Source organism: Clarias gariepinus, chromosome 9 (assembly GCF_024256425.1).
Source record: "Clarias gariepinus isolate MV-2021 ecotype Netherlands chromosome 9, CGAR_prim_01v2, whole genome shotgun sequence".
Taxonomy (NCBI): Eukaryota; Metazoa; Chordata; class Actinopteri; order Siluriformes; family Clariidae; genus Clarias; species Clarias gariepinus.
The window spans coordinates 33,942,094-33,954,611 of record NC_071108.1 but is presented as its reverse complement, the minus strand read 5'-3'; the positions used below and the strand labels follow the sequence as shown (position 1 = coordinate 33,954,611).

General features: G+C 37.4%; 1 protein-coding gene across 1 annotated transcript; it reads right to left on the bottom strand.

Annotated features, from left to right (window-relative positions):
* Positions 1 to 682: 682 nt before the first annotated feature.
* Positions 683 to 12,301, bottom strand: LOC128530598 (uncharacterized). The gene is made up of 4 exons (XM_053504632.1): positions 11,911 to 12,301; positions 8,578 to 8,611; positions 8,367 to 8,450; positions 683 to 5,009 (listed from the first exon to the last, which is right to left on the bottom strand). The coding sequence occupies exons 1-4, from the start codon at positions 12,109 to 12,111 to the stop codon at positions 4,594 to 4,596; spliced, it is 735 nt and encodes a 244-aa protein (XP_053360607.1). The 5' UTR covers positions 12,112 to 12,301; the 3' UTR covers positions 683 to 4,593.
* Positions 12,302 to 12,518: the final 217 nt, after the last annotated feature.

Below are 12,518 nucleotides of genomic sequence, written 5' to 3'. Positions count from 1 at the left end.
GCAAAAGTGCTCCACACTCGAGCTGATGTCTTGCAAGGAAAAAAGATACTAGTTTTTAAAAAATCTACTTATTTTCTTATAATTATTATAAATTCTAGCCATCCATCAAGGGACCTCCGTCATCTAGGGACCCTGGAGGCCAGCAGTGACCATTGACCTCCGATCAACATTCACACACTACAGGCAATTTGGGAACACAAATCACTCTAATCCGCATGTCTTTGGACTGTGGGAGGAAACTGGAGTACTTGGCGGAAGCCCACCAAGCACGGTGAGAACATGCAAACATGCATAGGGCATGACTTCACAAGACCTCTGGTGGCGTGCTTTTCATTGGGCACCTCTGTTGATTGGGCTTGTTTGGCTGGTGCATCCCATGTGTGCTCGATCGTATTTGGATCTGGTGTGTCTGGAGTCTGGGCCGGCGGCCAAAGGCTCTTTGCCTGTTGGACCCCAACAACAGCCTTTAACTGTAGTGCTCTGGGTGGGTTTGGAACATCTGCTTTTCTGTGGGATCAGACTGGACCTGCTGGCTTTTGGGTAAGCCTTGGGAGCTCATGATCATGTCACCAGTTTACTGGTATAGAATACATAATCAAGGACATGGACTGATGCAGGACATGGACTGACGCAGGACATGGACTGACGCAACTGACACAGAAATAATAATTCACGAAACCAGTTTTGTCAGAAACACAAGCGAAAATAGGTTTTTATTTAAAAAGAATAGCATACAACCTTTTTCCACATTACATGAATCAAATTAAAGTATACACACTGAGCAAAAATACAAACAGGATAATAAAAGCTTTTTTTTATACCTTCTGTTATTATTGCAAATTTCTTTCGGGACACTGTTAAAAAAAAAAGCCAACATCAACACACAGCATTCAATCATGTTTAAACACACATTTACCTTGACTAATAAGATAACATGAACAGTGAAAGAACTACAGAAAAGTAATTTGCTTAAATATACAGTAAGGCAAAGAGGGGGAAAAAAAACAAAGCTCTTCTATATAAAGATCTTATATTGTATACTCTGGATTATAAATAAGAATAAAGTATACTATAAAGTATAAAGTAAATACTATATACTATATATACCATAAAGTATATATTATGCATATATAGTATAGTGCTTATTCGACTTCTCACATACTTAACTGAGAGTAAGGTTTTCACATGACCGCAGGAGACGGGATAATTTAATCTCATAAAAAAATGTGAATTTATTTTAACATGGCTCAGGGCAACAAAAAAAAAAATTAATGGTGACTGTTTCCTGAGTGTATATATATACAGAAAATCTGTATATATGTATACGATATAGATTGCTGCAGCCTATAGCACCAGCTAAACGTAGCTTTATCGTGTAACGGAACTGTCCGCTACATTCAACATTCACCAAGTCACACGTTTACAACATAGCATGGCATTTTAATTTGAAGCGGTGTTTTGAAACTCAGTAGCTAAAATACAACAAACAAAAATCTCGCAAAAATCGTTTTAATTAAGTACACCCTCTTTGTCACAGTTAACGGTCTCGCACTGTTTTTTTTTTTCTTTAGCGCTGGTTTTCCGTTATTTAAACTTCTTCATCCGTCTGTACACCTTGCTCTTGTCAATAGTGTCAGATCTCTGAAACATTCTGGAGCTCAGCAGGAGACCATCAACTGCAACAAAGGAAAATTTCAAAGAGGATTCCAGAGTCGGGTTCAACAATGGCGCGTGTGTGCACTGCTTGTGATGGAGACTATTTTAAGTTGTACCTTTGTATAGAAGCAGAGTGTGCAGTCTGAACTATCTGGATGCTGGAAAACGCTCTGGCATCTCAGGCAAGGAAAACTAGAACAATACAATTGACGTAACCCTTTGTCTAGCTTAGATTAGCATTTTAAGAGACTTAAATTTTCCTCTGTTCTGACTGGCAAAAGCAATGCATTTCCGCAAGGCGCTCTGAAGGGAGCAGTAGCTCATTCACATTTAAAGACACTAAAAGGACCCTGAAAGAATTTTATAACTAAGTTTTAAAGGTGCCTTCTTTCACTCCTTTTTAATATGTAGTGTAATATCGCACCTTCGAAACTTATTATTTAAATGTAAAGGCTACACTGGAATGTAATTTTGTAATTTTAAAGGAAAATCCTCAGGAAAGTTAAATATTTTCTGATCGGATTTTTGCAAACGAAAACGAATGTGTGAATTCAGCAGCTAGCAACTAAAATACGCCCAGGTGTCTAGCGACTTAAATCCTATATACAGAAACTTAGCGCAACTTTGCTTGGTGAAACAGAATATCTACACCACACCTATTTGTAACTTCTCTTGACATCTTGATGGTAAGAATCAAATGTACGCCCTGAGTAAGCTTGTGCTTAGCTAGCGCGACCGGCTGCAGCCCTACGTTTTTAGCCATACACACCGCTTCCTGCGTTGGTGCTTCTTCTAGGCCTTTCCATTATCGATGACCAGCACCTTAAATGGTACCTGCTTAGTTAAGCACCAGGTTTTGTTTAGTTTTTTGTATGGTAATGTTACTATAGATAATCACGAAATATACAAAAAAAAAATTAATAAAAAACTCTATGATAGACATTTGATACTTTTAGCTTCTAGGAATTACATGTTTTGTTTTGTTTTTTTAATTTAAACATTTTGACAAAATCAATATACTTTTTTTTTTTAAGGCAACATTATACTATAAAGGATGCTGTAAATCAATTTAAAAGCCCTAATCTCAAATGTGGCCAAAACAATATTGGTGCTGATTATATTGTTTGTTTGTTTTTAATGTATGTTATACATATAATACAGAAAAAAATGTGTGTGGACAAAGAAGCTACTTCTGGAGTTTATACAACATGGAAAGGACCAATCTTGCTTCCCTAAAAAATTACAAGTTGCTGTTTAGGTACGATGATTTTATATGTGCATTTTCAGTGTTATACTGTCTCACTTCAATAATTCTATATTTTGCATTTAAAATGCAAAATATAGAATTATTCTTTTTTAATCTTTTTTTCAATAATTAAACATTATAAGTATCGATACTAAAATTTGTGTAAGCTTATAGAAGCAAATTACCTGTAAACAGTGTTGGGAGACGTAATTACATTATAAAATAACTGTCATTAAAAAGTTACATTACAGCATTATTTTCCGATAAAAGTAACTAGTTAGAGTACTTTTCTATTGCAAAACATGAAAACTTTTTTGTGTCAAAGCGCATAAGTAAGATAGGGCTATAACAGCAGGACTAACAAGGGGGGGGGTATCGGGGCAGGGCTTGTAGGACGACTTTCTCACACACACACACACAAGGAATTGGGAATGACTGCTGTCTGGCTCACGGATTACATAAATTGTCGGAATAACGGATTACAATTTTGAAAAAGTAACTAAATAACTGAGTACTTAAATGACGGACCTAACGCATTAGATTACTCATTGCATCAAAAAAGTAATCCAAGTACTCCTTTTCACCCAACACTGCCTGTAAAAATTTGGTTTAAATTGGTGTTTGGTAAAAGATTAAATAGCTTTTTTTAAAAATCTGTAGTGTCCGTAACCATGTAAAATATCTCAACAATTCATCTGAATGATAGTTAAGATCATTGAAATTCAAAAAAGTAATGGACACTACAAACATAAAAGGGCATGAAAAGTGCTGTATTTAACAAATGTGTTTCTTTTTATCTGCTATAAATATAAAATTTTATCTGCTATAAATATAAAATTTTATATTTATATGCGTATTTACAATACAAAAAAACCTAATCATGAATGGGGAGATAAGAAGCATTAAGTATTATAAAACCGGTGTTATATGACCCTATCTGAAAATTCCCTTTTTCACCTGGGTGAGACACTTTTTAGCACCAATACCATGCTTTAGCCGAATGGTGTCCGCTGTACCTCTATCACATCAATCCCTCTACTTGTTCTTTGTCCCTAAAACATTTCTTACACCTTTTACATATTCTTATATATTTGTTTAAAATAATTTATTTATGATTGTAGTGCAAATAAAAAATATATTAAAAAATCACATCTAATTTAAAGTCACTTTATCGCTTACTAACAAATGTGTTATAGAATTGTGGCAGTCAGTTATGGTACAATGTTGCCTTATGGCAATTTTTTTGCATTTTATAGATGTAAAGTTAATTTAAATACTTCTTGATTCTCTTCTTGTTAAAAAAATGATCAAACAATGGTTAAATTTGTACAAATAACAAGGGAACATTACGGTCCTGTGACACATGGACCTATGACAAGTTAATGGTAGTGTATCTTCAGTGTATCTTCTGGAGCCTACCAAGCCTACCATTACAACACACACACACACGGACACACACACACACACAAACTTAGGCACTGTACGATATTATATTACTACGATTCACTTAGCTGTAACAAAAACAGCACCTGCTAATAGCCGAGAACAGAAAAGGGTACAGAGGAAAATACAGTACAGATGTGTCACAGCCGTCCAATCACACTCTGGAACGTTAGCTTTGTTAGTCAGCTTTGATTAGTTTAGTGAATAAGGGTGGTGAATAAGTTGGTAAATAAGATGAGCCAGCTCTGCTAAAGTCCAGAAATAAACTGGACTGTGAGAAAGGATTTGAGGTCCAGTTGTCCACCATTGTCGAGAACACTGGCGTTGTCCACCACCACCCTGATTTTATCATCCTTACAAAAAACATGGATGATGTCGGAGAACACAGATTTAATCCAGGATTCCCCAATGTAAATGGTTTCATGGACGGTCAGAATGGGAATGGGATCAATTCCCCCTGAACACTCTGAAATCTTGGTGATATTGTGAGCCAGGTTGATCTGCTTTTCCTGTTTTCCACCTTTGTACGTTATCTGTAGGCCGATTCTGTACCTGCCATCTTGAGGGATGATCAGAGACTCATCACTGTCACTGAAGCTGAAACCTTTCAAGCCCACACTAGTACCACCCCATTTCAAGGTTGCGTTTGCTGAATAGGTATGTTCTGCAAAGGAGAAGAAACACATTTTTAAATCCATATATACACAGATGGAAAAGGCACAAGATGTGCTTACCAGGTTAAACATTAAGACTATTTTCAGAGTTGAGTATAAGGACAAATATTTTACTTACTCATCAGTACTGATACTGAAAAGCATACCTAGTATAAATTCCCTAGGGGGGATTCTGTGTACTTGTTCTTTTAGATTTATCAGCTGCCTTCAACACTATTAATCACTCAATATTACTAAATAGACTAGAGTCTTGGGTGGGTCTCTCTAGCATAGTCTTAAAGTGGGTTCAGTCATTTTTATCTGACAGAAAATATGTGGTAAAAATAGGAGATTTTTCCTCATCGACTTCTTCTTTTCCCTGTGGTGTTCCACAAGGCTCTGTGCTAGCTCCCACTCTATTCTCATTGTACATGCTACCGCTGGACTCCATTTTTAGGAAACATGGGGTATCTTTCCACTTTAACGCTGACGACACGCAAATTTCCTTACCTTTTAAGAAAAATTATGGCTTGGCCATGACTACTTTGTTATCCTGTTTAGATGAAGTTAAATCTTGGTTATCTCATAACTTTTTATCCCTTAATAAAAAGAAAACTGAGGTGATAGTGTTTGGCCCTTCGGAACACATGAAGGCCCTAATCGTAATCTGGGTCCTCTATCAGCCTTTAGGTCCTCACGGGTTCGTAATTTAGGTTTCCTGCTGGATGATACAATAAACCTTGATAAACAAATCTCTACCGTGATTGGATCTAGCTTTTATCAGCTCCGTACGCTCACAAAGATTAGACCTTTTCTCACTGATAAGACTCTAGAGATGGCCATTCATGCTTTCATTACAACCCGCCTTGATTATTGCAACTCTCTTTATTATGGTGTTTCTAAAGCTTAAATCGCCCGTCTTCAACTGGTTCAGAGTGCTAAATTTCTTTTGAAAAAAAAAAGTGCTTGATCATGTGACTCGTTTTTTGAAAGCCCTTCATTGGCTGCCTGTTCAATTCAGAATTAATTTTAAAATTTTACTATTTGTTCTTAAATCGTCACACCAGCAAGCACCCTTCTACCTATCTGAACTGCTGCACCATCATACACCCCTGATAAGTTTGAGATCCTGCGACCAGAGCCTCCTCTTAATTCCACACTTCAGATTTAGAGCGTAGAGGTGACCGTGCTTTTTTCGATTATTGGCCCTCGTCTCTGGAATGGCTCCTAGTTTGACTATTTTTAAATCCCTTTTAAAAACCCATCTGTTCTTTTCTGTTCTTTTCTGTTATTTTGTGTGTGCCTATTACGTTTTTATGTGTATCGTGTATTTTTAGCCTTTTTATGATGTTATGATGTAAATGTACTTTGTGCTTTATAAATAAACTAAAGCTAAACCTAAACCTATTGTGACCTCGTATAAGAAAACCTCAACTTTCCACCTCCGCCCAGCTCTGATGTTGAGTAAATTACGCCTGGATAAGAGCTTAAAGTTAACCTATACCTCTTTTAGATATTTGTCGTTTAACTCTAGTGGTTTAACTTTTATATTGCTAAATATTCAGGATTTAATCATGAATTTACAATCTTTCTAATAATAAAAAAAAAAAAATCAATATTTTGTTTGCCAGGGATGCTAGAGGAAAATGGGTGGGAAATGAGTGATGAGGTGCAAAACATGGTTCCTGCATTCTGATTGGCTAGGAAAATTCTAAGAATAGAATCCCAGCTGAATGACAGGAGCGTCACAAGAGTGTTTATTTTCACCCACATATTGACTGTTTTTCTCATCTAGCCTGCATAGGAATTGTATCACAGTTTGCACCCTGCTTAGATTTGATTGCTTTGGATAATTATGAAACTTCACTGGCAGTTTATTTAAAGACGCCACGTTCTAGACTTGTTAAGTAATATCATATGGTTTTGCATCTTTTTTATGAGCAGGTGTTTTTCGGATCAGTGCTAAATAGTAGCAATACTGTCCATGCATTTTAAATCACCGAGTCCGAATAATCGTTTCAGATTTCTAACCTTTGCCACTACCGCTACACACGGCATGTGCTCACTCTCTCTCTTCTGCGGTTCAGTGCGTAAACTAAGTTAATCATTAACCACCAACCTTTCACTTCTGTCAGTGGTAAAGCGATTTCGTCAGCAGCTCGATCAGCTGTGAATGGACACTTTATCTTAGTGTTTCCCCAGAAAGCCCATGTCCCTCGATGACTCAACGCAAAAACGCTTCGAGCTCTCACTTCATTTTTCTGCCTTCATGCACTCGTGCACTTTATTGGTCTCAAGACTGAAAGTGTGACCTTCCAGGAAAAAAAAAAGCATTTAATTTCTCCTTTCTTATATTCATGAAGAAGGGAAACTAACAAAGCTTTTTGTTTAGATTAGAAACGAATCTGGATGTTTCAAAAAACGAATAAGGGCTGGTTTCAACAGGTTAAAGTATTTGGGTTTGAGCAACAAATATATTCTTAAGGCAAATTACAACCCACAGCTTGTTGCATTCTTATCTCCTTTGTTGCATTATAATTGCTATTTACTTGGTATTTACTTAGCCGACCCAATGGCGATTTTCTGGTAAGAAAATCATAACAACCAAGGTAAGGAACAAACCTAAAGTTTAGCCAAGTTTTTTTTTCCCCAGATGTGGGCTAAACACCTGTAAAAAAAAATCATCATCTGCTGTGTGAGCGCCATTTAATAATACAGATCAGCTCCCCTGATTGCAAGGCTAGATAGCAAGTCTTTTCCATACCTGTAGTGAACCTGTATTAGTTTAACGAGGTGATGAAAGCTCTGATGGATAATACGTACACTACCACTTTTCTTTGAGTATTGGTTTAAAGATTTCTAAATTATGAAATACCACAACAGTCCGTTGTTATTTTAAGACATGCAGGTCAACTCTTCAGGAACAGTTTTGTCAAGAACAGTATTGTGTCCAGTGCGTTTGTAAAACCCATCAAGCTCCATAATAAAACTGTCTCTCATGAAGACCTTCCCAGGAAAGCAAGACCAAAACTTCCCCCTGCTGCAGAGGAGAAGCTCATTTAGAGTCACCAGCCTCAGAAATCACCAATTAACAACCAGCACCTCAGATTAGAGCCGTTATTAAGGATTTACAGAGCAAAAGTAGCAGATACAAACTTAATATCAACTGTTCAAAGGAGATTTCTGTGTGTTTTTGTGTATAAAGTAATAAAAAACAGGAATAACAAAAGAGATAGAAAGTGATTTTTTGAGTGGTAGTGTACAGTACAGTATATATCATCCTTCAGAGCTTGTGAATATTTAGGGATTATTATTGTTGTCATGTTCAACACAGTGTTGGTGTTTAACAGTAAGAAGTGTTTATTTACGTTTCAAGTAGGCAACGGCAACGGGAATTATCGGAACATCCACCTTTTCGTCTCTATTGCCAGTTTGACGTTCTGCCAACGTTTCTGGAAAAATGGAGGAAAAAGTGAAATTTTATTATTATTATTATTATATATTTTTTCTTTTGCAATGGAGAAAAAAACGTACCAAAACTTTTACAGAATGCTACTGAACATTAATTGATCATATTACCGTTTGCCTTTTCCTTGTCTGGGGTTTCAATATGCTGTTAAAAGAACACAAAAGCAATAGATCAGTGAGTAAACACACAAGAGATTAAAAAGGAAAGTTTTTATTTACTGAAATCCTTCCTAAACCTCAGCACTGTTTAAGCGCGCCGGAGTCCTTAGTCCAAGCATACTACCAATGAAACAAAAGCCAAGCTAAACATTACTCTAAGGAAGACAGAGGTCAAATTTCTGCTTGATGCCTTTTTGGTTGTATTCCAATAATATGACACAGCCTCTATTACCTCTTTTTTTTATTTGGGGACTTAAGGATTTTAGGGAATATACAAGGCGCATGTGTAGAATGTATTCACAGAACAAATGCATTATACTCTTTTTGAATAAGGGGTGCTGTAATGTGTGCTTTAGTTTGCTTGGCGTTGATCAAAAACAACAGGAAAATAATGATAATAATAATAATAATAATAATAATAAAATTACTGGCATAATGTCAGGGGCATGTTTCCAGAATCAGGCTGACGTGCAGAAACGTGCACAGCCAAGTCGTTCCCATGAATCATGATTCAGACTTGTCTGGCAGACCTTTCTTTTACTAGACTCGTCTAGTAAAAGTGACTGAGATGTAAATTAGATTTACGTCTATAATACTGATTCTGGCGCAAATATTCACTAGTTATGTGTGTCCGTTCTTCTGCTTCTTCCTCTTCTTACTCTTGTCAAATGTCATTAACTTCCCTAAATCTTCTCTAGAAGCCAACACTTTTCCTCGACAAAAACTTTAATAAGTCCTGTATAGTCCTAAAGACAGCCAAATGTGCAGGACTTCCTGTGGCCACTACAGTATGTTGTGCTTTTATTGAAGATGCTCACATTCTTTCAACAGATCATCTGGTCTGATCGATAGGTGATAATTCAATGTGCATGAGAGAGAGAGAGAGAGAGGGGTTAAAACATCAGTAGAATAAAGAGAGATGTAGAAAGAGAAATTGTGACAGTGAAAGACAGTAGTAGAGATAGATACATCCATACAGAAATATGGGGAAATATAGAGAACTGAACGATTGTGAGGTAGAGAGAGGGGGGTGGGGGGTAAAATATGTAAAAAATTAAGACAAAGAAATGCAAAGAGAGATATAGGTAGAGATACAGTAGCGAGGTGAGAATAGAGAGATGTTGATAGCATGAGACAAACAGAATGATGGAGATAAAGAAGAACAGACAAGTGAAGATGGAAAAAAAAAACATCAGTGCTACTAAGAGAAGAAAATAAATGGAGACATCGATATAGAGGTAGAGAGAGACAGAAATAAGGATAGGTGAAAATAGGCGAGATGGAGATTAAGGGGAATTCGAGGGCAATAGAAATAGACAGAGAGGCTGAGAGAGAGAAATGGAGATGGGCAAAGATAGAGAGGTGGAGATGGAGAAAGATACTGAAGTAGAAAGAGAGATATAGAGAGAGAGAGAAATATAGTTTACGAATTATGTTATTTTATTATATATTATACATATATATATTATATGAAATTTTTATTTACTTATAACTTAGTCAATCTTTTAGTCAATCCATTTCCCTGGCAACAATGTAATTTTTTGTTAACTTTCATCCCAATAAAACCCTTCTGGAGAATGAGAGAGAGAGAGAGAGAGAGAGAGAGAGAGAGCAAGTAAGAAGAAGAGACAGAGATGGAGAGAGACAGAGAGAGAGAGAGGAAGATACTGAAGGAGAGAGAGAGATTCAGATGTAGGAAAAGAGAGATAGTGATTGAGAAAGAAAGAGAGACAATTCAATTTAATTTGAGAGAGATGCAGATATAGGAAAAACATCAAAGAGGAGTTGAAGAAACAGTAATTACATATCAATCAGGTGTAGATGTTTGCAACAATCTAATGTAAAATAATTCCCAGAGCTTCCCTGTGCCATTAGCGGCATGCATTATTGAATCTCACACCTCATTACACACCTTATGACCGGCAGGTATGAGAAGTATTTAGTGTTTAGATTTTCTAGTGAAGTGGGGTTTTAAAAAGCCTCTTCTGCATTCTGTTCTAATTTAAAACATTGGGGGGGGGGGGGGGGTGACTATGATCGCAAACGATAAGCTTTATAACAATGAGAAGAATGTGGTTAAAGATAAATAATGAGAGGGATGAGTGTGTACAGGGATGAGTGTGTATATAATGATGCGTTTCGCGGTATTCGGACGCAGATTTTTTTTTGTTATGATTTTTTTTTTTTTTTGCACTTTTAAAGGAAGCACGGACACACACTTGCGTAAAACCAGACTTAGGTTCTGGATCAATTCTAACTCAGCCAGGGATAGGAAACCCTTTTTATTTGTTTGTTTGTTTGTTTCTTTCTTTTTTTGTCAATATCCATGGGGCGTCGCGTGACCCCTTTTACTGCGCAATCCAACCAGGATCGATCTCCTGAGCACCTATAACCCAAACCGTGATGGATTGATGCACGATACCACCACAGGACGATGGGAATTAGGTTATAAGATAAGATATAAGATGCAGGATCTTTATTTATTTATTTTGAAGAGGTATTGCTCATACGTTTCTCTGCTGAGCACATATTTGGAATATTTGGAAGTCGATTTATTTGGACTGATTTTATGTTGTTTTGTTTTTAATCCACGATGTCAAAGCAACGCATTTTAACCCAAAATACAAGCTGAGGCGCACGTGAGTCGGTCCACCACGGCCCGGTGCAAGCCATAGCCGGGGGCATAAAACAAGCGCATTAAACAAGACTCTGAATTGATGCATGACACCACGATAGAGTTAGGGTTTGAACGTTTTAAGTCATGCAGGATCAATTCCTATTTACAAAAAAAAAACACACATAAGCCAGAGGTTGCTCAGTGGACTACGGTTCGGAAAGTCCCAGGTTTAATTCTCACAGCCGGCTAAGGTAAGTTGCGCAATACCTTTAAAAAAAAAAAAAAAAAACACTAACAATGAAGATCTCGCACCTCATTCTTAACTTCAAACTTCATTTAGTCCTATCTTGCATCATTCCGTCATACATCAAAATCCTGTGGTTAGGTGCGCATTCCACCGGCTATGACCTGTTGCACGCACTTGTGCACGCGCCTCAGCTTGTATTTTAGGTTAAAATATGTTTGGAAGGTTTCAGGTTTAAAAACACCACAACCACCATGATTAATGATTAATTACCATGAGTATGCTCAGTGTATATATACACAAGCATTTGACATTTGACATACATATCGCAAAAAAATCCTTTTGGATTTATGATGAATTTATTATGAATTATGATCCCGTCAACCAAATAACTAAAGAATAAAAGTAAATAATCGTGTCGCACCTTGGTTCCGTGGACCTGCAGAACGTAAAAAGCGGCACAGAGCGCCATGCATGTGCCCAGGAGGACGATGAGGACGATGCGGCTGACGCAGATCTCCCTCCGGAGCCTGCGCTGGTTGCGCATTAACGCGTCTGGCTCCACGAGCATGGTATAAATCTCGTGCGTCTCGCCTCCGTCCGCGCGCTGCTCTTTCACTTCCATGCTCTCGGGCGTCAGGTTTCTCTCTCAGCTTCACCGAACACTCTCGAGGGTTCACATCCTCTCCTTACACAGCACTATTTATATCTGTGTCTGCGTAGTTGTTTTTTTTTTCTTTTGACGCCAAAAAAAATATTCTACACACTTACCCAAACACGCACGTCTCTCTCTCTCTCTCTAATCCTCCCTCCCTCCCTTACCACTCTCTCTTTCCTTCAACACAAGTGGTTGTAATTGCTCCGCGCTTCCTGCTCAGCCCACATCACCTCCGGACACACACACACACACACGCGCATGCACGCACGCACGATATTAAGACAGTCCATGCACTAGGGTCAATTTTTTTTTCTTTGTTGGAAGTGACACAGACCGGATCAAATAGAAAATTATAGAGTGAAAAAAGCATGAGT

What these genes read in the sequence shown, in the direction of transcription:
- LOC128530598 (XM_053504632.1), bottom strand. Translation starts at nt 12,111, where the DNA reads ATGGAAGTGAAAGAGCAGCGCGCGGACGGAGGCGAGACGCACGAGATT. An exon ending in AGACAAGGAAAAGGCAAACG is followed by an intron (nt 8,451 to 8,577) that starts GTAATATGATCA and finishes CCATTTTTCCAG; the next exon opens with AAACGTTGGCAGAACGTCAA. An exon ending in TGCCGTTGCCTACTTGAAAC is followed by an intron (nt 5,010 to 8,366) that starts GTAAATAAACAC and finishes TCTCCTTTGCAG; the next exon opens with AACATACCTATTCAGCAAAC.